Source organism: Plecotus auritus, assembly GCF_963455305.1.
Source record: "Plecotus auritus genome assembly, chromosome: 2".
Taxonomy (NCBI): domain Eukaryota; kingdom Metazoa; phylum Chordata; class Mammalia; order Chiroptera; family Vespertilionidae; genus Plecotus; species Plecotus auritus.
Genome location: NC_137771.1, coordinates 20,724,156 through 20,749,319, shown reverse-complemented (window position 1 = coordinate 20,749,319; position 25,164 = coordinate 20,724,156). Strand labels below are relative to the sequence as shown.

The 25,164-nt window shown below is 41.7% G+C and overlaps 1 protein-coding gene across 2 annotated transcripts in view; it reads right to left on the bottom strand.

The window, feature by feature from the left end:
* Positions 1 to 25,164, bottom strand: part of KHDRBS1 (KH RNA binding domain containing, signal transduction associated 1) — a 43,711-nt gene that overhangs the window by 7,055 nt on the left and 11,492 nt on the right. Inside the window, exons 2-10 of one of the 2 annotated variants that reach the window (XR_013959827.1) lie at positions 22,021 to 22,145; positions 21,173 to 21,289; positions 16,810 to 16,956; positions 12,637 to 12,770; positions 11,547 to 11,748; positions 10,959 to 11,026; positions 9,986 to 10,044; positions 6,565 to 6,757; positions 3,937 to 3,994 (exon numbers count right to left, since the gene is read on the bottom strand). Coding sequence is in view for 1 of the 2 variants with exons in the window: in XM_080654067.1 (XP_080510193.1) it covers positions 6,660 to 6,757; positions 9,986 to 10,044; positions 10,959 to 11,026; positions 11,547 to 11,748; positions 12,637 to 12,770; positions 16,810 to 16,956; positions 21,173 to 21,289; positions 22,021 to 22,145 (950 nt within the window). In the remaining variant the exon portion in view is untranslated. Of the gene's footprint in view, positions 1 to 3,936; positions 3,995 to 5,415; positions 6,758 to 9,985; positions 10,045 to 10,958; positions 11,027 to 11,546; positions 11,749 to 12,636; positions 12,771 to 16,809; positions 16,957 to 21,172; positions 21,290 to 22,020; positions 22,146 to 25,164 lie in introns of those variants that run through there. The other variant, XM_080654067.1, reaches the window with a different exon arrangement.

Sequence of the window (25,164 nt, the reverse complement as noted above, 5' to 3'; positions counted from 1 at the left end):
AGGGCTTTGTTTTTGTCAAAACAAAGACAAAGGCTATGATGAGACAGAGCCAGGACATGTTCTATTCTTGGCTGGCTCTAAATTAGCTTATAGAACTGTAGTAAGTTCACAGGTAGTGACAGGAAGTTATAGTAAACACTGGGACCAACTGATTAAACTACACAACCAGAGCAGGCAGACCACGAATAAGCCTGGTCTTCCAGTAATGAAACCTGCCTTTCCAAGCACAAATTACAGGCCAAATGAAGAAAGACATTTTCCCCAAAGTCTGTTCTTAAGACTATCCTAGGCAGAACTGAGACAACTTTTCTGAATCCAGGGACTTTATCTTAAATTTATCTACCCATTCATGTGACTAATATCATATTCAGGACTTTCTGGATGCCCCAAACCATGCTAAAGACAAATGGCCTTCCTTAAAGTCTTCAAATCTCAGAGGCTCCTGGCTAAGAGGGAGGCTAAGAAATGATATCCAAGAAGGCAAATTACTGTCAAAGACTATAACGTGCCTTTGTCTTAAATAGCTAGATCTTGTCTCCTCAGTGCTATCAGAACCCTAACAACTCATTCAGGGGCAGAGGGGGAAAAAAATCATCCAGTTAGTTCCTGGTTGGTTTTAAACAATAGGAAGCTCATTCAAGTTGTTAGAGTGAGGCCAACCACCCAAACAGGAAGGGGTTAAACTTCCTTAGGGGAAGAACACTAATATTTACTATGTATAGGGCACTGAATTCGTTGGCCTTATACGGAACTCCTTCAGTTCGCCAACCACAGAAAGGTGTACATTATCACTATCTTCCTCCCCAGATGTGGAAATAAGATAAGTGATTTGTTTTAGATCACCAACCAAAAGAAAGCTCACAGATTCAACTATAGGTTTTTGTCAGGTCCGATGTTCTTTTTACTATTAAAAAAATCCCTACCAGGGGTCTCTTAAATGTAAGAAATACCCCTTTCCTTAGATTATAAGCAATATCGTATAAATCAAGATGTTAAGTTCTGGCAACACATAAACTTGGGCTTGATTTTGAATAATACTAATTATGTGACCCTGGGAAGTCACTTCACCTAATTAAGTCTCAGCTACTTCTGTAAAATACAGATTTTACTGGACAATTGTTTTTTGACTGCCCAGAATCCATTTCCCCTCCCTAAGAACACTGACCTCTTTTTGTGGAATGAACTTTTTTTGTACTGCATACTGCTAAAGTACAGGTAGGTGAATCAAACAAATCCAGTTTGATATTCCCTTCCTAAAACTTGAGTCTTGCCCTAACCGATTTGGCTCGGTGGATGGAGCGTCGGCCTGCGGACTGAAGAGTCCCAGGTTCGATTCTGGTCAAGGGCATGTACCTTGGTTGCAGGCACATCCCCAGGAGGGGGTGTGCAGGAGGCAGCTGATCAATGTTTCTAATTCTCTATCCCTCTCCCTTCCTCTCTGTAGAAATCAATAAAATATATTTAAAAAAACAACAACACCAAAAAACAAAAAAACTTGAGTCTTGAGGGAGAAACAAACCAAACATGGCTAGAGCTTACTTATTCCAGTCAACAGTGCCGAAGCAGTTTTTGCTGTTTCAGGACTATTCCTGTGATCTACCACTGTTTCAGTTCTCTGCAGCCATTCTGGTTCCCAAGCCAGATTTAAAAAAAAAAAAATGTTTTTAATGATTTGAAAGAGAGGAAGGTAGAGGGGGAGAGAGAAACATCAACCGGCTGCCTCCTGTATGCTTCCTACTGGGGATCAAGCCTACAACCCCAGCATGTGCCCCAACCAGGAATCAAACTGGTGACCTCTTGGTGCATAGGATGATGCTCACCGAGCTACACTGGCTAGGGCAGCCCATAATATCTTTCCAATAAATTCCCTTTTGTTTACATTAGCCATTTCGTTGCTTATAACCAATGAACTCCAAATAAAACACTGCCTTAGCCCTAACTGGTTTGGCTCAGTGGATAGAGTGTTGGCCTGTGGACTGAAAGGTCCCAGGTTTGATTCCGGTCAAGTGCATGTACCTTGGTTGCAGGCACATCCCCAGTGGGAGGTGTGCAGGAGGCAGCTGATCGATGTTTCTCTCTCATTGATGTTTCTATCCCTCTCCCTTCCTCTCTGTAAAAAAAATCAATAAAATATATTTAAAAAACAAAAACAAAACAAAAAACACTGCCTTATTAGATTACTGACAGGATAGAATGGGAGTCAATAGCCATAAGTTGATACTACCTAGTCATTATAAGTAAATTCAGTATGAACTATAAACGAACATATAAACATGGTAATGTTGTAAATATGATACAAATGATGTATAAAAGAGACTCACCCACTGATTACCCCCCAGATTACCTCTTGGCAGAACTGTTTTATAGAACTAGAGGCCCGGTGCACGGATTCATGCACTGGTGGGTCCCTTGGCCTGGCCTGCGCCCTCTTGCAATCTGGGATCCCTCGGTTTCAGCCCAATATCCGCAGGCCAGGCCAAGGGACCCCACTGGTGCACAAATGCGTGCATCAGGCCTCTAGTATGCATATAAGATCTTTAGTTAATCTCGTCCTGCTCTCCCCTCTTCCCTCTGAGATTCATCACTCTGTTCCATGTTTTCATGCCTGTGCATTGAGCATCTGCCCCCTGGTGGTCAGTGCGCGTCATAGCTACCGGTCAAACAGTTGAATGGTCACTTAGGTTTTTATATATATAGACTAGTGGCCCAGTGCACAAATTCGTACACATTGAAAGGAAATTAATTAGAACATTTTAATATCGCTATTCGCCCTTTCTCTATAACAGAAGTGTCAACCAAATTCACGATCGACAATGACAGATCGAAACACACGTGTGCGAATGGTGCCAGTGAGAGCTTTATATGTATTGCCCATGCGTGAGTCAACTTAGCCTTTTATAGATATAGAATAAACTTGCTTAATTAGACCTGCTTTCTGATGTAGCTAAACTTTTTCCAGCCCAGTGAAGCACCACAACTTCTCTTTCAGCACTGGTTTAGAACTGGCTGGAAATATTAACATGAAGCAGATTATTACTGTAGATCACACAGGGAGAACAAAGGGTAAAATATTTAACTGCAGCAGTGTTTGACTATATTCTGCACAGTGAGAAAACCTGAAGTCATTTTCAAGGTCCACCATTTCTTACTTCTTTTCAGTTGGGTCAAGTTTCTAAGTTTCCTAAATCTCCATTTTCTGGCTAATGAAAAGAAAATAGGATTCCACCGAGTCTCCTATCTACCTACCCCAAGACTTCTGTGAGGATCAAATGAGATGAGGCATGGGAAAACACTTCACAGACATTTGGTTAAAGTGTAAAATGTTTCCACCTGGCTGTAAAGCAAGTCATGTTCCTGGGCTGAAGAAACTTCAAGGAGGCTAGTCACTAGGGAGAGGAAGCTGGGCGTTGCTATGTGATGTCATTACCTAGCGCCCACAGCCACCATTTCCGGGCTGGGCTGTGGGCCGCATTTTGTGCCATGGGGTCTCGGCAGCATTGGCTGCGATTGGGTGGGGTGTCACTTTGGGGTGGTGATAGGGCCTGTGTCCCACTTGAGGGAAGCCAAGTGTTGCTTTGTGGGCGCCAGGTCCGTGGTACTGTTTATTGTTAAACAGCCTGTTGCTAGGGAGAGGAAGCCGGCTGCATTTTGTGCCATGGGGTCTCGGCTGTGATTTGGTGGGCTGTTGCTCTGGGGTGGTGGCAGGGCCCGTGTCCCACTTGGGGGAAGCCGAGTGTTGCTTTGTGGGCACCAGGTCCACGGTGGCATTTCTCTGTAAATGGCCAGTGCGCATCATGGCAACTCATGTGTTGAGTGTCTGCCCCCTGGTGGCCAGCGTCATAGCGACTGATCGGACGGTTGGACACTTAGCACATTAGCCTTTTAAATATATAGATAAAAGTCCCACATCCTTAATAGAAAGACACCTTAACATACCTGACATGGGTCTTTAATACCCATTCTACTCCAGGAAATGTCTTGAGTTTTCAATGACCTGAAAATGGAGAAGTAAGAGATCAGTCTTTTGAAGAAGAAGTTTTAAAGACATACAAAATAAAAGATAGAGATCCTGCATGCAGTTTACACATTACAGGAGAGAAACATGCAACTTTAAGGAAATTTTAAGTAACATTTCATTGTGAATATCAATATGGGAACCTATAGGGGCTCATCCTTGTACATTTTAAAATAGCTGAGCAGAAATCTTTACTTTGGGGAGCATATCTAATCTACAGTCATTGAAATTTTACATTGTGTCATTTAAGATGTCAGACTTTGTGCCCAGGTTACATTACAGTTCACTTGTGATGGGCAGGATTATTAAGAGTTATGGCTAATTTATGCGGCAGCATATGGTTTTTCTTTTTACAGCTATTTTTATTAAACAAGTTTTGCAAAGTTTTAACATTAAAATTAACAGCTAAAGAATTGTTTATGCAAGTTGCTGTCACAGTTTATGTAAAAGAGAAATATGTGCTATTAAAATCAGACATTTAGGTTACCTTTGGTTTTTTGCGATGCATGTTAGCTTTACACATCCTGATTCTCTTGCGATAATTTTCCTTTAAAAAGGGGGGTATAGAGTGATCTCTTTTCATCAAAACAAGACATAATGCCCTGAAAGCTGACTTCAAACCATGGTTGAAAATTCAGTTATTTACACTTTATCACAATCTACAAATACATTTTTTGTTGGTGTGTTTTAAAAAGAAAAAAAATGTCCATCATGCACTGCTGCAGGCAGCTTGGCACTTCATACAAGAGGATTTTTCACCCCCGAGCAGTTTTAGGTGGCTCACTTAGAGAAGGCATGCAAACCCTAAAAATTAACAGAGGAGTGGAAACAGGGCCAACCAATTCTATCATTTCCTCTTGATCTCTCAGGAGGGAGTACAGAGCCAGCCTATCATGCCAGATCCTGCCCCAGCCCAGCTGATTTACTAATAGTATTTCTGGGATTAGAAGGGAAACCCTTAAGTGTACCCAGAGTTTGCTGAACTGTCATCTCGAAAGCAGGTGCTATCCCCTTTCCAATCTCACAGAGATTATTTGGTGTCACTTTTAGGACCACCAAGGGAAGATGCAAACAAGTTGGCTGGCACTTTAAATATTGACACCTCTGTATGGAAACCAATCCAAGCTTTTGTTTAGTTGTTTCTTTCTCTCCAGATAGGATTAGATAAAACTGTTTTCAACAACTTCCAGGGGGTGAAAAAGCTTTGGTTATTTTTAAACTAAAACTTAACAACTCATAAACTTTTTTTGGTAAACTTAAAATAAAATCCCCACCACAACTTTTAAGAAAGTCTCCAAGCTCCAACTTTTAACAAGCCCATTAACTTTAGAATTAATTTAAGTTTATTTGAAAGAGAAAACTATTTTATTGTCCACCCACAAAAATGACAATTCATCACATTTACTTTGATTAAAAAAGGACTAAACTTTATTGACAAACTGCTTCAGACATTTTGACATAAGTTTAAGCTACCTATTTAGGCAGACTTACACATGTAGCATTTAATCTTCCAAGAACAAAATGGGAGGATGGTACAAATCCAATTAGGACTTTAACTTATGTACAAAGTGGATTTTGATTCCTTTTTCATTCAGCTGCAGTGTCCCTTTTTATATCATGCTAGTGTTGAGACATACTTCATTGACTACCTTGGGAACAGCTCAATATTGACAACCGTCAAACTTAAAAAAATTATCAGCTTTTGGCCCCAGTGTCCAAATGAGCTTTTCATGGAGTGTAGAATCTCAGATGGACAAAACACTTTCTTTTTAAATACTGAAATTTTAATTATTAGTACTATTATTTAAAGACTGTGGCTAAAAAGCTCTGCATCAAATTCAATTCAGGTGGCAAACCCCTCTCCCCCAATTAAACTCTTCAAAGCCTACTTTCCACTAAGTATCTCTCAACACTGTATGTCTGGGGCTAGATTTCAAAACCCACATAATGAAAAAGTCATTTTTACAAACCTAATCTTGTTGTTTTTTTTAAGTCAATTAATGTTAAAATTGCATCAACTATTTAATTCATGAGGATCTTTCATATTAAAATTTAACCTTAAGATTCAACCGCCATGTGCTTTTAAAGGAAACATTTTTAGTGACGTCTGAGCTCACTTTTACATGGTGGCACCTATTGCCGTTAACGTTTGTGATTTTAAATCTTAAACAGCCCTGAATTTTGAAATGTAGCCTAGTTTGGGATTCTGCAACTACAACTATACGGGATGCCTCAAATCAAAACTAAGATAAAGTTAACAAGCCTTAATTTCAGAACCTTTAAGCAAGCAATGTCACTTTTGAAACTAACAGGTTTGTGGTGTTTTTTTTTTACTCAACTTCTTTTTTTATTATAAAAGGTACATTTCTGTTTATATTTAAACAACAAAGAAAAAAAGCATCTACACACTTAAAAAAATTAATTCGATATTCCTAAATCTATTTTAACTCATTTTAAAATACTACATACAGAAGCCAGAATGCAGAGTTAAGAATGGAGTAAGGTGGGGAGAAGAAGGGGACCACGAAGAAAAACACTTAGACAATTACTTGTCTGTTGTGGGTAAAGCAACAGGAATCCTGGGAGATACAAGAAATCAGTAACAACTTTGCTCATAACTGATATTTTCCCCTCATGTTTGTTTTTAATAACGTCCATATGGGTGCTCTCTGTATGCTCCCTTCACCGGCCTAGCTGGAGGGGCCTTCAGTGACGGCCTGGTCCCATTCCAGTCGTCTTGGCCTATGGGGAAAGCAAGAACAGTTTATAAACCATGTGTCAATGGCATCTAGGATGAACAGGGGTAAGTCACCTGGCAAAGAAACACTGCTTTGCTACCTACCCAGTGGTCCTTGCTTTTCCCTCTACTTGGCCATCCTAGCAGCTTAGGCAATTTCCCAACTGTAAGGAAGTTGTGAGTGGATAGGCAGAAGGAAACAGCTCAGAAAGGGCTTGGAATAATCTCCAGCAAAGAGGGTCTCCACAGGCAACCATGACTTATATTCCAGCCCCCAAACCTGGATAAACCCAACACTTGCTGAGACAGTGAGGAAATCAATCTCAGTGGGTTTGCAATACCCTTTCCTGTTCCCAAAGCAACCAGACAGCCTCAGGTAAGGTGAAGCAGGTAGCTCCCTTTTCATACAACAGAAAGTCAGGTTTCCTTGTGGAGAAGTGCCCTCTGACTCTCTGGGAGAAGCAAGCAAGGACCACTTTTCATGAGGCTCTCCACCAGCAGAGCTGGCCCACTGCTCTGGCAGAGCAAAGTACAATCAACTGCGTTTAGAGCACTAACTAGAATTCATTATTTCCGCCCTGATGCCAGTAGTCCAGAGAAGCCAGTCCGGAGAAGCCAGACAACATAGGTGACATCCTCAAATGGTTTTCCTTTATCATATGGAAAAATGTGAGGGAGAGGATCACTTATTTCTACAGCTGATCTTTCATAAAAATGAGTTGTGTTTATAAGTTTATTCTTCACATTAACTGCCATATTTTACCCATGCCAGTTCATTCCTGAAGTATTTCTCCAGCTGCCTGCATTCACAAACATCTGCCTCCATCACTATAGGTTTAAAATCCCCTATATGGGCCTGACTGGCATGGCTCAGTGGTTGAGCATCGACCTATGAGCCAGGTCACGGTCCCATTCCCTCAGGGCACATGCTCGGGTTGTGGGCTCGGTTTCCATTGGGGGGCATGCAGGAGTCAGCCGATCAATGTTTCTCTCTCATCACTGATGTTTCTTTCTCTCTCTCCCTCTTCCTCCCTCTCTCTCTGAAATAAAAAAAACAATAAATAAATAAATAAATAAATAAATAAATAAATAAATAAATAAATAAATAAATAAAATCCCCTATATGGCCCTAGCCCAGTGGTCGGCAAACTGCAGCTCGCGAGCCACATGCGGCTTTTTGGCCCCTTGAGTGTGGCTCTTCCACAAAATACCACGGCCTGGGCAAGTCTATTTTGAAGAAGTGGTGTTAGAAGAAGTTTAAAAAATTTGGCTCTCAAAAGAAATTTCAATCGTTGTACTGTTGATATTTGTTGATATGAGTTTGCCGACCACTGCCCTAGCCGGTTTGGCTCAGTGGATAGAGCGTTGGACTGCAGACTGGGGTCCTGGGTTTGATTCTGGTCAAGGGCACAAGCCCGGGTTGCGGGCTCAAGCCCCAGTAGGGGGCGTGCAGGAGGCAGCCAATCAATGATTCTCTCTCATCATTGATGTTTCTCTCTCTCCCCCCCTCCCTTCCTCTATGAAATCAATTAAAAATATATATATTAAAAAATCCCTTATATGCATCTAAAGTCACACAGCACCCTATCTAAGCCTGTTTCTATGCCTAGTATAATAGGTATGTCCATCACTTTCCAAATTGTTTCTGGGTACCAACAAGATAGTTTATTTTTTCTAATTCTCTTTATAAAGGCAGAAATCAGAACAGATTACCATGGCAACATCATACCAGGGGCATAAGGATCAGTCCGCCTCTTTCAGTCCAGTCTTTTATCCAGCAAAACAGAAATGCAATATAGTCAACACATACAGAGGCCCATTGTGCTGCCTCACTGATGGGAGGCAAATACCCCAGGGCAATCATACCACTCTTCTAAATAGTGGCATATGAATAGAAGAGTTACTAATGGCAACAGTCCAATGCCATTTAGCTAGAATTAGTAAAAACTGCTTCCCTGGGAAAGTAGCTGAGTGGTTACTACATACCATGCTGAGTTGTTGAGCTCAGCTTGTCCATTTGTGGGAGGCCCTAAGAGGCTCCCCTTTTTCAGCTAGGGGAAGAGGGAGATTGTCAACTAGCATCTTAAGAAGATCTGTCAACTGCCGAACCTCTTGCTAAGAATTCTAGAATTCCTGTAGGTATGTTTAAAATATCTCACCTTTCAAAGACTGCTCCCTCTCTGCATCTGTGGCCACATGGCACTCCCTTGGGGCCCATTAACATGAGGCCATTATTGGCTCTTGAGGACACTCTTGAGCAATGCATTTTCAACTAAACCTCAGGGAAGACAGTTTGGTCATACAGCCATTCCAGCCGCTATAGCTCTCTTAGGAGTTGCGATGTCTCCAAAAAACAGTAAGGATCTTGATGCCAGTACTGTCCTGAATTGGCTCCAGCTCCACTCCTCTAATCTGAGTCTAACAGGTGTTATTCTTGCCCCAATTTGCTCTGGCTAGCTACCTGCAATCTAGGTCTCATTCAGCTATTATTTCCTCTACATTGGGATTCTATTCGATGAGATCCAAAATTGTTTTTAAAAGTGAGGTAGGGCAGAAGAATAGAGTTGGATATAATGAAATTCTTATCCACCAATGTGGTCTAGGTAATCAGCAGCAAAGGCCCAGCAACATAATCTAGGTCCAGCCATCTCCTGGCCTAAAGTAGGAAAAAAAACAAACCAACATCAGCTTAAAAGTTCACTGCTCCAGCCCTGGCTGGTGTTGCAAAGTGGTTAGAGCGCTGGCATGTGCACCAAAGGGTCTCAGGTTCCATTCCGGGTCAAGGGCCAAGGGCATGTACCTGGGTTGCGGTTCACTCCCTACCCCCGGTGGGGGTGCATGTGGGAGGCAGTCAATCGATGTATCTCTCTTATTGATGTTTCTCTCTCTCCCTCCCTCCCACCATACCTCCTCTTCCACTATCTCTAAAAAGTAATAGAACAAATATCCTCAGGTGAGGATTAAAAAAAAAAGTTTGCTGTTCCAACCAGGCAAACTAGTTTGCTGAGTCCTAGTTTAGGATATTTTCTTAGCCTTCCAAGAGTAATAGTATCCCTATCTTTACTGCACACCACAAAATTTAAGTAAGAGTAGGATTCCTATTGTTACATCTACCAACAACTTGGCCTTCAAAGGGTTCTCCTCAGGTGTGTGACTGTCTGATCCTCAATAATCCAGCATTTTCTCAGGCACTTACTTGCACATTCTGCCCCAACACAGAAATAAAGACATACCATATGCTTCATAAGAATCTTGAACCTCCCCATGTCCATAGTCATAATATTCTGAGTCCCTAAAAGCCAAAGACAGAGTATTAAGAGAGCCATACAGCAACTATGTTTCAGTTTCACCTTTCTCCCAAATATTTCCATATTTCAGTCATTTTACTGTGTGTATAATAAAGGATAATGCTCATTCCCCATCTTCAAACCATAAAATATTACCAACACATGTATAACTATGTACTCATAAGAAAATGGATAACAACTGTAGCAAAGAAAAATGGATACCACACAATTTAAAGTGGAAAAGCACAATATAAAATTGACCACAGTGCTCACTGGAAGAGAATAAACAAACATGAGAACTATTTTGTCCCCCATGTAGAATTATGAGACATCTCTTCAATCAATCACAGATAAAACAAATATAAACAAAAAAATGTTTTTAAAGAAAAGCACAGCCCTGCCCAGTATGGCTCAGTTGCCCGTTTGATTCCTGGTCAGGGCACATGCTTGGGTTGCAGGCTTGATTCCGGGTAGGGGGCGTGCAGGAGGCAGGTGATTAATGTTTTGCTCTCGCATGGATCTTTCTCTCTCTCAAATTAAATAAAAATCTTAAAAAAAAAAAAAAAAAAAAAAAAGAAAAGAAAAAGAAAGAACCCAAGTTATTGCAGTGGAATTCTAGTTTCCTTTTAAACTTTTATACAATTTTACTGTGACTGTGATATTTAAAAAAAATAAATAATTTAAAGGCATTTCCCCTTTGTTTCCATGTAGTCACAGCTCAGGAATTTTTCTATTGTCAGATTCTACAATATAATTCAAGATTCATAATTATCTAAACTTACAGATGTCCAAAGCATAGTAGATGCCCACAAAAGGTAAGCTATACTGCTCCTTAGATTTGGGCTGCCTAAATCTCTGTCCCTTCCGCCCCGCTACCCATCCCCAGGACAAGAAACAGCACCTCTATTGCCTGACTTACCCTTGGCTCTGGCTGTAATAGCCTTCGTAGCCTTCATAACTCTGCTCTGCATATGTATCATCATATCCCTAGAACCAATAAAATGAAATAACAAGTCAGAATCACAGAGAGTAGAGAAGGTAATTATATCCCATGGGAGGATGCAGGCTTTTACATGAACAGAACATGAACTTTCCCTCCCAAATGTTAACACCCACTGTGAAAAAGTCAAGAGAGAAAGGGTTATTTTTAAAACATGAAACAAAACAACTAACCAAACAAAAAGAAACAGAAACAAAAACAAAAACCAAGTGTGAGCAAGAAATAAGGTACAAAGTTGAACTGGTAGTAGTGGGAGACCCCCTTAGTAAAATACTGTACATCGAGGCACAGCTTATTTCCTGTTTAATCTACATAAATATGGTAGCAAACCATGCTTAAAATGGAAAAATCTTCTCCGAAGTTAACATTCACTGTAAGAGAAAAGAGCAGATTCTGAATCTTACAGGCAATCCCTGCCACCTACATCAAGGGCCAAGGCCCTGTCATTCAACTTCCTTTGGCAACCTTCTAGGTAGTGGGAAATGGCACATTGTTCAAACTTCTTACATAATCTTCATATGTTTCTGGTGCAGGGGGTGGAGGCAAAGGTATTCTCTGGATGCCTGCTGTCCGTGCCCTTGGTGCTGGAGCACCCCTCACAGTAGGTGGGGGTGGCACTCCTCGAGTCACGGTGGCACCTCTGGTGATGGCTCCTCTCACTGGCGTACCACGCACCAAAGCCCCACGAGGTGGTACAACACCACGGCCCCTATAAAAAGAAAGTTTCCCCCCTTTTAATTGAATTTATTGGGGTGACACTAGTTAACAAAATTATACAGGTTTTAGGTTCATGATTGCATTAACACATCATCTAAGAAAGTTTGTTTTAAATGGAGATCATTTTTTTTTTAGTTTTTTTTTCTTTTTTATACTTTATCTTTATTATTGAAAGAGATTTTTTTAATAAATAGGCTACTTACATGGTCAGATTTGTGTGCAAATTCTGGAACTAGCCAGATTTTATGATGCCTTACACAAATACTATTATTAAAACCTAGAGGAATGTATGGGTAAGCAAAAAACCCACAATGGAAGATTCCCCAGGTCCCACAATAAACTGCTTTGGAGAGTCTGAACACTCCATAAAGATCAGTAACAAAAGGTAAAATGCTAAAGTCAGTGATCATTTAAAAATGCTATAACTGGCCCGACTAGCATGACTCAATGGTTGAGTGTCAATCTATGAAAACCAGGAGGTCATGGTTCGATTCCTAGTCAGGGCACATGCCTGGGTTGCAGGCTCGACACCCAGTGGGGGCATTCAGGAAGCAACAATAATTCTCTCTCATCATTGATGAGGTCTCCCTCTCCCTTCCTCTCAACAAATCAATAAAAATATATTTAAAAAACAAAAATGCTATAACTGTCCAAAAATATATTTAAAAAACAAAAATGCTATAACTGTCCAAAATTAAAAGACCAAAAGTTTCAGAAGGACTGCTACACTTGACTATGGCCAAAATGCTCAAGAGCTAGAATTCCACTCAATGAAGGATATAAGACTCCTTCTAAGCTGGAGATAAGAGCACCAAAAAGAGGGAGATGGTACTAGCGGTCAAATTTACATCCTATTTCTGGTTGTTTACATTACTTTTACCTGGGGACAGGTGGAGGAGGAGGGGCAGCTCCCCGGCCTCTCACTGGCACCCCACGTCCTCGAGAGGGCTCTGGTACTCCATTCAAATAGGACAGCTCTAGAAACTGCTCCTGACAGATATCATCCATCATATCCTGCAAATGAAAGATAATAGAAGGATTATTGTGTAACATCTCCAACTTTTGCTGGGAAGTCTTCTAGCCCACATGAGCCTTGAATGCTAAGAACAAATTAGAAAGCCCAGATGAAGTATAAGAGATCATTCATTCTCTGAAGTCAAATGGCACCCTGCCTGTTACCTCTTTGAGGAAAGTACCTTATCTTTATTAAAATACTAGAGGCCCAGTGCATAAAATTCGTGCACGGGAGCAGGGGGGGTTGCGGGGGGAAGAGGGAGGTGTCCCTCAGCCCAGCCTGTGCCTTCTCGCAACCCGGGACCCCTTGGGTAGGATCCCTAGGCCTGGCCAGCAATCAGGGCCTATCGGGGCTTTCCTTCCCCTGGCTGCCAGCAGCTGGTCCTGCCCCCGCCGCTGCCACTGCTTGTCATCTGTGTGGCGCTGTCCTCCCTTCCCTGCCACCAGTCATCTCCCTCTGTGGGTGACAGGTGTGGGGTGCGATTGCTTGGCTGGCCTGGGCCTCCCTCTGTGGGGCGATCACACAGCAGAGGGAGGCCCCGCCCACCCGGCTGGGGCTCCTCGAAGAGGGTGGCCTGGGCCTCCCTCTTTGGCTCTTTGGGGTGATCACCATGCCGGGTGGTGGCCTGGGCCTACCTCTGCGGGACAATCATGGGGCAACAGCGGGGCTCCCCGACCAATCACATCACACCCGCCTTGGCTGGCCTGGTGCCAGTGTGTGTCATAGCGTGGCCATCTGGAAAGTGGTTTGGACTGTCGTTCTACTGTTGGGTCCTTTGGTCTGTTTGCATATTATGCTTTTATTATTATAGATCATAGCTCTTCATGATGTGGTGGTCCCTGCCTAGCTCTCCAGATCATCACTTCCATCCTAAGTATAACTCTTTCAAGCCAGGCTGAACCAACTTGTAGTTCAGATTCTGGCATTCTCTTAACACATCCATTCTTGCAAATAGTTTCTTTTTCCTAGAATAATAAAAGCCACTACCATAAATTAAGCTGTATGTATCGAGTATTATATAATAAGCTTTATAGACTTTTCAGTTTAATCTTCAAAACAACCCTGAAGTAAGTAGACATAGAGCTAATAAGTGGCAGACTCCAGATGTGAATTCAGAATCTAGGCTTTGAATCATCCTATATAATAAAAGGCTAATATGCAAATTGTCCCCTCAACTGGGAGTTCGACCAGGAGGTGGGGCCAGCGGGCCAACCCTGCCTGCCACCCCCCATCGGGGGTAGCCCCACCCAGATGGGGAGGGCCAGCCAGATTCCACCCATGCATGAATTCGCGCACCGGGCCTCTAGTTAAACTACAATGTCCTTTTCTTGCCTACCTGAGGGACTTTAACCCACTCTTACAAGACAATCTAAAACATTACCTCTTTTGAAAAACTTTCACTTGATGCCACCCCCCAGTCCTTCTTCTTTTCCCATGGCACTATGTTGATTTTCTCTACCAGAGCAGTTACCACATCATTTTAGAATTGCTGGTCTGTCTTTCTCACTAGATTGTGAACTCCCAGGAGCCATTTTTGTAACTTTAAACCCAAGGCACCTACCAGTTACTTAACATTATGTTTGAGATGAATAAAGTTCAAAAAAGTGAAATAGTAACTTGTTCAAGATGATGCAGATAAAGCTTCCAGTCCAGTGCTCTTCCTACTGTACCAGAAGTCTCTCTGATATAGTTAATGGCTCCAAGGGGAAAATGTACAACTCTGGTAATGGATGCAAAAATAGGCTTATTCTTTTCCTTCACAAGAGGGAAGAACTGGGTCATCTGCAAATCTTTTCACATATTTCCTGATAAAAGCCATTCAGTCTTAATATACATGCATTTTTATACAGTCCAGGTCCAGGTGGATAAAGTTTCAAGAATAGAAAATTCTAATCACCACAGAGATGCTCCTCCATAGCTCTTTACCTCGTCCTCCTACCTTACACATTACTGCTGCTTAAGACTCACACTGGGGAATCAAGTGACCATAGACAGCCAATTTGTTTATAAAGTCTCCCAAATGCCACATCAACACTGAGGAAACCCAGATCTCCTTGGCAGGAATCTTTTTTGAAGATCCACTTACATGGAAGTCTTGTAAGCCTATTCCTTTTGAGAAATATGCTGAGACCAATGATAAAGAGGGGATGGGCACTCCCCTGTAGTCCCGTTCAGAAACTGGATTGGCTCAGGATGCTTCAATACAACACCTCAAAAAGAGTCAAAAGAATTCCCTTAAGGAAAAACTGACCAGCTCTGGGTTTTTCTCCAGGATATTTAAATTTGGCTGTTTCATGTTGAACATTCTAATGAAGACAAGGTACTTGGAAGCAAAGCAGCTGCTGAGATATTTGAGACAGTGTTGGAATCCTTGGAACTCAGCATTATAGGTACACAATGCTTATAAATTTTTGCTCTACCAGTTCTCACATCCTCTGAACACCTCATTTAGTTCTCTCTTTAAAAGTTTTTTTTAAAAAAATGATTTTAGAGAGGAAGGGAGAGGGAGATAGAGATAGAAACATCAATGATGATCAACTGCTTCCTGCATGCCCCCCAGTGGGGATAGACCTGGCAACGTAGAGTCTGCTTATTCTATGGGATCTAAGAACACAGTATCAAGGCTGTGGGCTCTTTTTAGGAGCCTACAAAAATGTTTTTGAGTAGAAAAATATGAAAACGAAATATGACTGGGAATAGAACTGTGACCTCCTAGTTCATAGGTCAATGCTCAACCACTGAGCCACACAGGCCGTGCCACATTTTGTTCTAATTCCCTCATTTTACACAGTCAAGAAAACCAAGAACTGTAGTCACCCCCTTTAGTTTTAATGATGAAAATATGATGCTTACTCACTTCTAGTTGAATAGTACTGCTAATGCTTTCTAAGGTTCCAGATTCAACCTTGGTTATTAAATATTCAACAGTAGTATGTTAATTCTAGTAACTACCAGGCCTTACTAAAAGGCAGAAATTGCACCATTTTCTATTAATTCAAAGAATGGACCCTCTGACCAGGTGTCTTGATAAGCAAGACAGGTAACCTTGTCTGTTCTAACTCTTCTTGGGCCTCAATTACATTCTCAAAGGAGTTGCACACCAATCTGTTCAATATCAACAGTCAAGCCTGTAATAATCAGGTCTCTTTCTAATCAAACTCTACTTGAGTAAACTCCTCCAGGAGAAAAAGCTGTGAACACACTCAGGTCAAATTTAATCCATTAAGATTGGATACTAGAAGCTTCTCGCTGTTATACTCTAGACCAGTGGTTCTCAACCTTTCTAATGCCGCGACCCTTTAATACAGTTCCTCATGTTGTGGTGACCCCCAACCATAAAATTATTTTCATTGCTACTTCATAACTGTAATTTTGCTACTGTTATGAATCGTGATGTAAATATCTGTGTTTTCCGATGGTCTTAGGCGACCCTGCTAGCGGTTCTCAACCTGTGGGTCGCGACCCACAAGTTGAGAACCACTACTATAGAGCCTAAGACCATCGGAAAACACAGATATTTACATTACAATTCATAACAGTTGCAAAATTAGTTATGAAGTAGCAACAAAAATAATTTTATGGTTGGGGGTCACCACAACATGAGGAACTGTATTAAAGGGTCGCGGCATTAGAAAGGTTGAGAACCACTGCTCTAGACTGTAAAGTCTAAAACACAAACCCTTGAGTCACTTTCCTATAATCTCCTGGTTCCACACTAGCATCAAAATACTTATCTCAGTGAAGAAACTGTTAAATCTTTGTTAATGAGATGTTAAAATGCCAGACGTGCTGTGGACCTAAGATACTGATATACAACTAAAACCACATTACACAAGGATGAGTAGAGTGGCCTTGAGGCACAGTGCTTTGAAAACTTGGTACAAGTTAAAGGACCACCCCAGGAAAATAAACCTAAGTGCAGAATTTGGTATACAATTTTAGGTTATGCAGAGACCCTGGTTAAGAACCCCTGCTTTAGCAAAAGCACAAAATCCAGTTCTCTCTTGCTCAAAAGATACAGGATACAGATTTCCTTACTGGTACTAGAAACTTCTTGACTTCCTCCATAGCATGTGCCATAAGAGCATAAGCCTCACATGGAGGTCCAAAGACTTCAATGAAGACATGTAGATCCATATTCAAATGGGCATATTTGGGGTCTCCACCTTTGCGCAGCTCTTCTTCCTGTGGAAAAACGAAAACAAAACATCATATCACAGACTAGGGATTTAATGACACTTTTAACTTCAAGGTCAAAGAAACAGCAAGAAATAACTTAACATCTAAGGAACACAGTAAAGCATAAGAAAAAAGCAAAACAAGCTCTGGAACAGGGGTGGGCAAACTTTTTGACTCGAGGGCCACAATGGGTTCTTAAACTGGACCAGAGGGCCGGAACAAAAGCATGGATGGAGTGTTTGTGTGAACTAATATAAATTCAAAGTAAAGGAGCGGAGGGGAGAGGAAGAGAACCCTCCGCTCTTTTGGCTCCGCGGGCCGGATAGAACAGCCAAACGGGCCGGATCCGGCCCGTGGGCCGTAGTTTGCCCACGGCTGCTCTGGAGAATAGTAATTTATACAACCCGCTAAACCTACAAATTGGTCTTGCTGCCAAAAGTTAACTATTGTTTTAAATCCCTGGTGGAGCTCTTATTAGAAAGTATAAAAAGACAAACTTAATTCCAGTCTCCATTCAGACAACAGGTGTTTGCCAATCCCTGATTCACTGCCAAACATTTCTTTTATTTCTTAATTTTTTCTTTAAATTGTTTTCTGCCCGACTCCCCTCCTAGAACTACAATTGCACAAAATGTTAGATTGCACAATAATGTTCCACAGGCAATTAAGACTCTGTTCATTTTCTTTCAGTTTTTATCTTCTTACTTTGGCCTGAATAGTCCTGCCTTTAAGTTCTCTGATTTACAACGCTCTTCTTTTTTTTCAGTGTCTTACATTGTAGTATGCTTGTCCAGTGAAATTTGCATTTCAGCTATTACATTTTCATATTCTATACATTCCATCTCTCTCCTAATTATTTTTCCTCTACATCACTGAACAAATTTATATTTATAATAACTATTTTAAAGTCTTGTCTGCAAATACCCAAATCTCTTATTATTTCCAGGTTTCTTTCTTTTTCTTTCCCTTCCTTTCTCCTTTTTAAAAAAAGAAAATATTTTTATTGATTTCAGAGAAGAAAAGAAGGAAGAGGGAGAGATAGAAAGAGAATCATTAATCGGCTGCCTCCTGCTTGGCCCCTACTGGGGATTGAGCCCGCAATCCAAGACCCTTCAGTCCGCAGGCTGATGCTCTATCCGCAGGCTGATATTCTATCCGCTGAGCCAAACCAGGTAAGGCTCAGGTCTCTTTCCATCAACTGATTTTCTTCACTGGCTATGGGTCACATTCAATAATTTCTGTATGTTTAGTAATTTTTTTGACAAACAAAAAAAAGTGAAAAGAAAAAACACAATAAAATAAAGTTTAATTAATTTTTTTTTCTCATTCCCTACCCCTTCCCTTTGGCAACCATCAGCTTCTTCTCTAAATGAGTGTTTGTTTTGTTTATTCATTTATTTTGTGTTTTTAGAATCACATAAATGAGATCATACATTTGTCTTTTTCTGACTTATTTCACTTAGGATAATACCCTCTAGGTCCATCATGTTGTTCAAATGACAAGATTTCATCCTTTTTTTTTAAATTGAGGAATAATATTCCAGCACACACCCTCTATCCATTATCCATTCATCTACTGATGTACATCTACGTTGCTTCCATATCTTGGCTATTACTAGTAATGCTACAATGAACATAGGGCTACATATATCTTTTCAAATTAGTGTTTTTGTTTTCTTTGGATAAATACCAGAAGTGAAATTGCGCATGGTAGCTCTATTTTTAATTTTTTGAGGAATCACTACACTGTTTGCCAACCCGACTGACTCATTCCTTCATTGCCAACCATGTGCTTTTAAATTCCAGGTAGAGCTGTTAATCACCAGCCCTTCCTATGTGCTTAGATGGCCTGGGGAGTACTGGGGAGGAAAGAAATTAGGATAGAGAGAAGAAAATCTCATGTAAATTTCATTAGCTAGGATAACATCAGCCCTAACTATATTCTTCTAATGAGAAATGAGAATGGACAAAAGAAGAGGGTCTGAGAGAACAATGTTCATCAATTAGGCTGCATAAAAGGAGGACTGAAAGAGTAAGTTTTTAGGCTGTAGCAGGTATGTCTCATCTAAAACCTGACCCTAGAAGGCTAGGACTATTCTGTTTTGGTGGGAAGTTTCTTGGCACTTACAAAGAATACAACATGTATGGGGCTATGGCACAAAAATAAATAAGCGTTAGGTTTTGTTGTCAGGATTACTCATGGCTCCTGTTGGAATACCTTCTTTTAGCAGGCCTCGAATTTGAGCTGGCTATAAAAACAAACCAGACAACTAATCCTCAGTCTTGCCTGCATGTACAACACTAGTGCTCTCACTTTTCCATGTTACTGGAAAGAGGATGTGTTTTTAGTCTGGGTAAGTTTCAGCACAGCATCCCTTCCAAGTTTTCATAGATAAGCTTTCTAATGCCATAGTTGCCACTGCAGTTTCCATTACTATACAGTCAAAAGTCAGAAAAAAAAAAAATCACCTGGGCACATCTAGACTCTTTTAGGGTTACCAAGAAGAAAACTACCTTGATCTACAATCTCTTATATCAAATACAAATTTAAAGGAGTCATATTCTGTACATATACAAGTGCATAAGGCATCCATAAGGCATCCATACTGGACCCTGGGCTACAAGGCATTAGAGTAAGCATGTCAAACTCGTGGCCCACAATGAATATTTTTGCGGTCCAGCCAATATAACAGTATGTAAGAAACATTTTAATAAAAATTTCGTAACTTAATTTTTACAATATTCTGTTATATATAATCCCATATAATAAAGAGATAATATGCAAATTGACCACCACTCCAACACACAAGATGGCTGCCCCCATGTGGACACAAGATGGCCACCACAAGATGGCCAGCACGGGAGGGTAGTTGTGGGCGATCAGGCCTGCAGAGGAGGGCAGTTAGGGGTGACTGGGCTGGCAGAGGAGGGCAGTTGTGGGCAATTAGGACTGCAGGGGAGGGCAGTTGGGGGGGACCCAGGCCTACAGGGGAGGGCAGTTGGGGGGGGGGGACCCAGGCCTGCAGGGGAGGGCAGTTGGGGGGGGGGGGACCAGGCTTGCAGGGGAGGGCAGTTGGGAGCGACCAGACCTTCATGGAAGGGCAGTTGAGAGGGACAAGGCCTGCAGGGGAGGGCAGTTGCGGGGGACCAGGCCTGCAGGGGAGAGCAGTTAGGGGCGACCAGGCTGCATTGGAGAGCAGTTGGGGGGACCAAGCCTGCAGGACAGGGCAGTTGGAGGCGACCAGCAGGGGAGGGCAGTTAGGGGTGACCAGGCCTGCAGGGGAGGGCAATTGGGGGGGGGAACAGGCTGGCAAGGGAGGGAAGTTAGGGTGACTGGGCCAGCAGGGGAGGGCAGTTAGGGCCAATTGGGCTGGCAGAGGAGCAGTTAGGCATTAATCAGGCTGGCAGGCAGGTGAGCGGTTGGGAGCCAGCAGTCCTGGATTGTGAGAGGGATGTCCCAGATTGGAGAGGATGCAGGCTGGGTTGAGGGACACCCCCCCACCCCATGCACAAATTTTGTGCATTGGGCCTCTAGTCTATATCATAAAAGACCTGTGGTCATGATGCTGTAATGGTGGAACGACCAAACAACCGGTCACCAGGAGGTGCATGGAGCACCTCTCGCGGGCTGAGACTCGCAGCTTGCGCAGGGCAGGTCTGGGATGTGGCAGGTCTGGGTCTCGCACGATTTTGCACACCGGCCCTCTAGTTTTTAATAATGAACTTCAACGTTCGCTAATGACTGATAACTATAATTGTGTTGCATTAATTTCCCTTACATGCCTTCTGTGCAGGCTCACCATTTCTCTCCACTAATACTAGTAGCAAATATTTTAGCAGTCGATTGCCACGTCATTAGTTTTGTACTGAGTTGTTTGGAGTGTGCAACAGGAAATATTTCGCTTTCGGAGAACAAGAAAAATAGGTTTATTTGTGTTATGCTTATTAATTTGTGCAATTATTCAGTGTCTGGTAAGTTAATGTTCAAGAAATAATATTTTATTAAAATGTTCTATTATTTTATGTTAATGATTACTCATTTATTTCAGCCCTTTGTATTCAGCATGTCTCTATCGGAATAAACCTACATTCCTATGAAAATCAAAGCGTTTGTTTTTTTGCGGCCCACATAAACTTACACCTTGTTTATTTTGCCCATGTTAGCCTTTGAGTTTGACATGCTTGCATTAGGGTGTCTTCTTGCTTCACTAAGTGAGCTTACCTTGGCTTTGTCTCTCATTGATCCCTTTCCTAACACAGAGATCTTTGCACCAGTCTCTTCTTGCAGTCTTTTGATAGTATTCCCTTGTGGTCCAAGGATCTTCCCCACAAAATTGAACTGACAGAAAGTAAAAACAAATTTCTAAATATTCATACTCCTATGAAACATTTCCACAAGTACTATCTCATTTGATCTCAACAATCCTATAAAACAGGTAGCTTCATTTCCATTTTACGAAAGGATATACTGAGATTGTAGTGATGAAGTGATTAGCTTAAGGTTATGAAAGTGGTAGTTCCTAGAGTTGATTTTGGGATTTCAGATGTAATATCACACTGCAACCCCTAGTACTTAAACATACATAAACATTTTTAAGGAAGTTACCTCAAAACAGACACATGGAATACTTGTTTAGTGCTGTTTTTTTTTGTAAACTAAATATAACTAATTGCTTTCCTAAAAAAAAAAGTAAAACTTTGAGTAAAAAATAAAGTTAACTTCACCTCTTCAAGGATTTATATTATAACTTCATTTTGATTTCATATTAAGAAATCTTTTGACAGAATAACTCTTTAAGTTTCAATTTTTTTTCTTTGAACTTTGAGCTGGAACAAACATTTGAGAAACTCTTTTTAGTAAGAAGATGACTGCATTTCTTTCCTGGCTATAGCTATCCAATCCGTTATGCACTTACTTGTTTTAACTGCCAGAAACAAGTATGCAAGTATGGAAGAGAAACTTCAAAGGCTTAAGTTTCTGATGCACCACAGTCTCTGGAAGTCATTATTAGAGCCCATGACTCATATCTACAAAGACAACTCCGAGAAATGAGGCACTTTTTGTCTTACCTTGGGATACTGCTTGACGGGTATCAGTACCCGCTCCTTCAGCTTCATGTTCTTATGAGAAAATAAATCCAAGTAATTCTCCTCATCGTCCTTCTTTGAAAGCCCTTTCTGAATCTTCTCAATTTCTGAATAAAAGAAACAGAATTTAACTGAGTTTTGCTCTGGTGAATAAAGGTAAATTTCTCGGTCTGCATAAAGCAATAACATGGAATACCATGTAATGACACGAAATAGTTCAGATGAATGTGCTAATTTCAGAGAGAGTAACTAAAAGCACCAAAGCTTAAGTTGATCAGAAAACCCAAAGCCTGCTCCTAATAAGAGCAGTTTGCTCTTTAACCCTCACCTGAATGTCTCTACATCAGAGACATTCAAATGTTTCTTAGAATAAAGAGATTTAACAACACTAATGGGGAGAGATGAGGAAAAAAGGATAAATAAACTAAAAAAAATAAAAATAAAAATCTGCATCAAGAAAAAGTACAAAGTCATATCTTGATGAAAAAATAAAAATCAGTAATTTAAATATACAGTGGAGAGTCCTGTTAAAATTCCAGTGACAGCAGTACTATGGACAGTAGTAGTCCTTAAGAGTTTGAAAGACCTGGTTCTTTTTTAAAAATATATATTTTATTAATCTTTTACACAGAGGAAGGGAGAGGGATAGAGAGTTAGAAACATCCATCAGCTGCCTCCTGCACACCCCCTACTGGGGATGTGCCCACAAGCAAGGTACATGCCCTTGACCGGAATCGAACCTGGGACCCTTCAGTCCACAGGTTGATGCTCTATCCACTGAGCCAAACCGGCTAGGGCAAAAGACCCGCTTCTTACTCTGCTACTCACTAATTGGTGAGCTTTGTAAGTTATTTAATTGCCCTGATTTTTAGTTTCCTCATTTATATAATGGAGGTGATAGCTACTTCATGAGGTTGCTATAAAAACAGAATAAAATAACATATGTACACATGCTAATTAAAGCCCATTTCTTGAGAAGTATCAACATTAGCTAGCCCAAATTCAGTCAATTCGCAGGTTAAGACAGTTTCATCAGATAGAACCTTGGTATCCAAAATTATTTCCTATCATTAGGGAGCTCCATCCATCCATCCCATCCTTTGCAAGCATTTGAGTGTTTCTTTAAAAAAAAAGGCAGATGAAAGAAACAGGTATAATCATTAACATATATGCGAGACTTACTAAGGGCCAGGCACCTATCCTATAAAGCAGAGGTGGGGAACGTCCCACCTACGAAATCATTTAGTCTGGCCCTGCCAAGGCATTAGGGGTGAGTTATTAAATGTTTGACCAAATATAGCAAGCTAATTTTTAAGTTGATAATTTTGTATGGCCCACAAATGATGTTATAAATATCCAAATGGCCCTTGGCAGAAAAATGGTTCCCCACTTCTGCTATAAAGTATAGGAGATACAACAGAACAAGTCAGATATAGTCCCCAACTTCACTATCTACAATAAAAGAGAAACATGCAAATTAACCATACCTCCGCTACACCGACAAACCACGCCCACCAGCCAATCAGGAGTATGCAAATTAGCCCAACCAAGATGGCTGCAGCCACGGAGTGAGTAGGAGGCTTGGGTTTCCCTGGCAATGGAGGAAGCCAAGTTTCCCGCCCACTCTGGCTGGCCCTGGCCTCCGTTCAAGGCTACAAAGTTTCAATTATAGAAGATAAATAAATCCCAGATACCAGGGCCTCAGCTTGGGTCGCCGGGGGACATGGCCGGCCTGCAAACCACCACAGGCCCCTTGCCCAGGCCACCCCACGCCCCAAGGGAACCCCCACCCTGATCTGGGACACCCTTCAGGGCAAACCAGCCGGCCCTCACCCGTGCACCAGGCCTCTATCCCAGTGGTCGGCAAACTGCAGCTCGCGAGCCACATGTGGCTCTTTGGCCCCTTGAGTGTGGCTCTTCCACAAAATACCACGGCCTGGGCAAGTCTATTTTGAAGAAGTGGTGTTAGAAGAAGTTTAAAAAATTTGGCTCTCAAAAGAAATTTCAATTGTTGTACTGTTGATATTTGGCTCTGTTGACTAATGAGTTTGCCGACCACTGCTCTATCCTATCTAATAAAAGAGTAATATGCAAATTGACTGTCACTCCAACACACAAGATGGCTTCCCCCATGTGGACACAAAATGGCCGCCACAAGATGGCCAGCAGGGGAGGGCAGTTGGGGGCGATCAAGCCTGCAGGGGAGGGAAGTTGGGGGGGACCCGGGCCTTCGGGGGAGGGCAGTTAGGGGTGACCAGGCCTGCAGGGGAGGGCAGTTAGGGGCAATCAGGCTGGCAGGGGAGTGGTTACGGGGTGATCAGGCTGGCAGGCAGAAGTAGTTAGGAGCAATCAGGAAGGCAGGCAGGCGAGCAGTTGGGAGCCAGCAGTCCTGGATTGTGAGAGGAATGTCCGACTGCCCGTTTAGGTCCGATCCTAAACTGGGATCGGGCCTAAACGGGCAGTCGGACATCCCTCATGGGGTCCCAGATTGGAGAAGGTGCAGGCTGGGCTGAGGGACACACCCCTCCATGCATGAATTTTGTGCACCAGGCCTCTAGTGTTTATATATTGGAGTTCTCAGTTAATGAAGTTAGCAATGAAGTATAGTTAAGTGCTATGATAGGAATACTAATAGAGATGGGGTAATGAATAGCAATTAAAAGGTTCTATGGTGCACTGAGAACAGTCAAAAAATTTATATTCCCCCCTGGCCAGTGTGTGTCAGTTGGATGAGCATCATCCCATGCACTGAAAGGTCACTGGTTTGGTTTCTGGTCAGGGCACATGTGGGAGGCAAACAATATTTCTCCTCCCCAAAAAACATTATTCCCTAAAATCAGTGTGACATTCTAAATAACACAAAACGTTCTCTTTATATAATATTTCCACAGTGTTTCTATCTTCTGTAATTTTAAGGCAAGGGTTCTCAAACTCAGTATGCATCAGAATCACCTGGAGGGCTTATTAAACGAGACTGCTGGGCCAAAACCCCAATCTGGGATTTGTGTTAGGAATTTGCATTTCTAACAAGTTACCAGGTGATGTTGATATTGCTGGTCTAGGGACCACACACTTTGAAAACCTGGTTTGGCATAAAAATATACTACTTCAAAGACATTCTGCAAA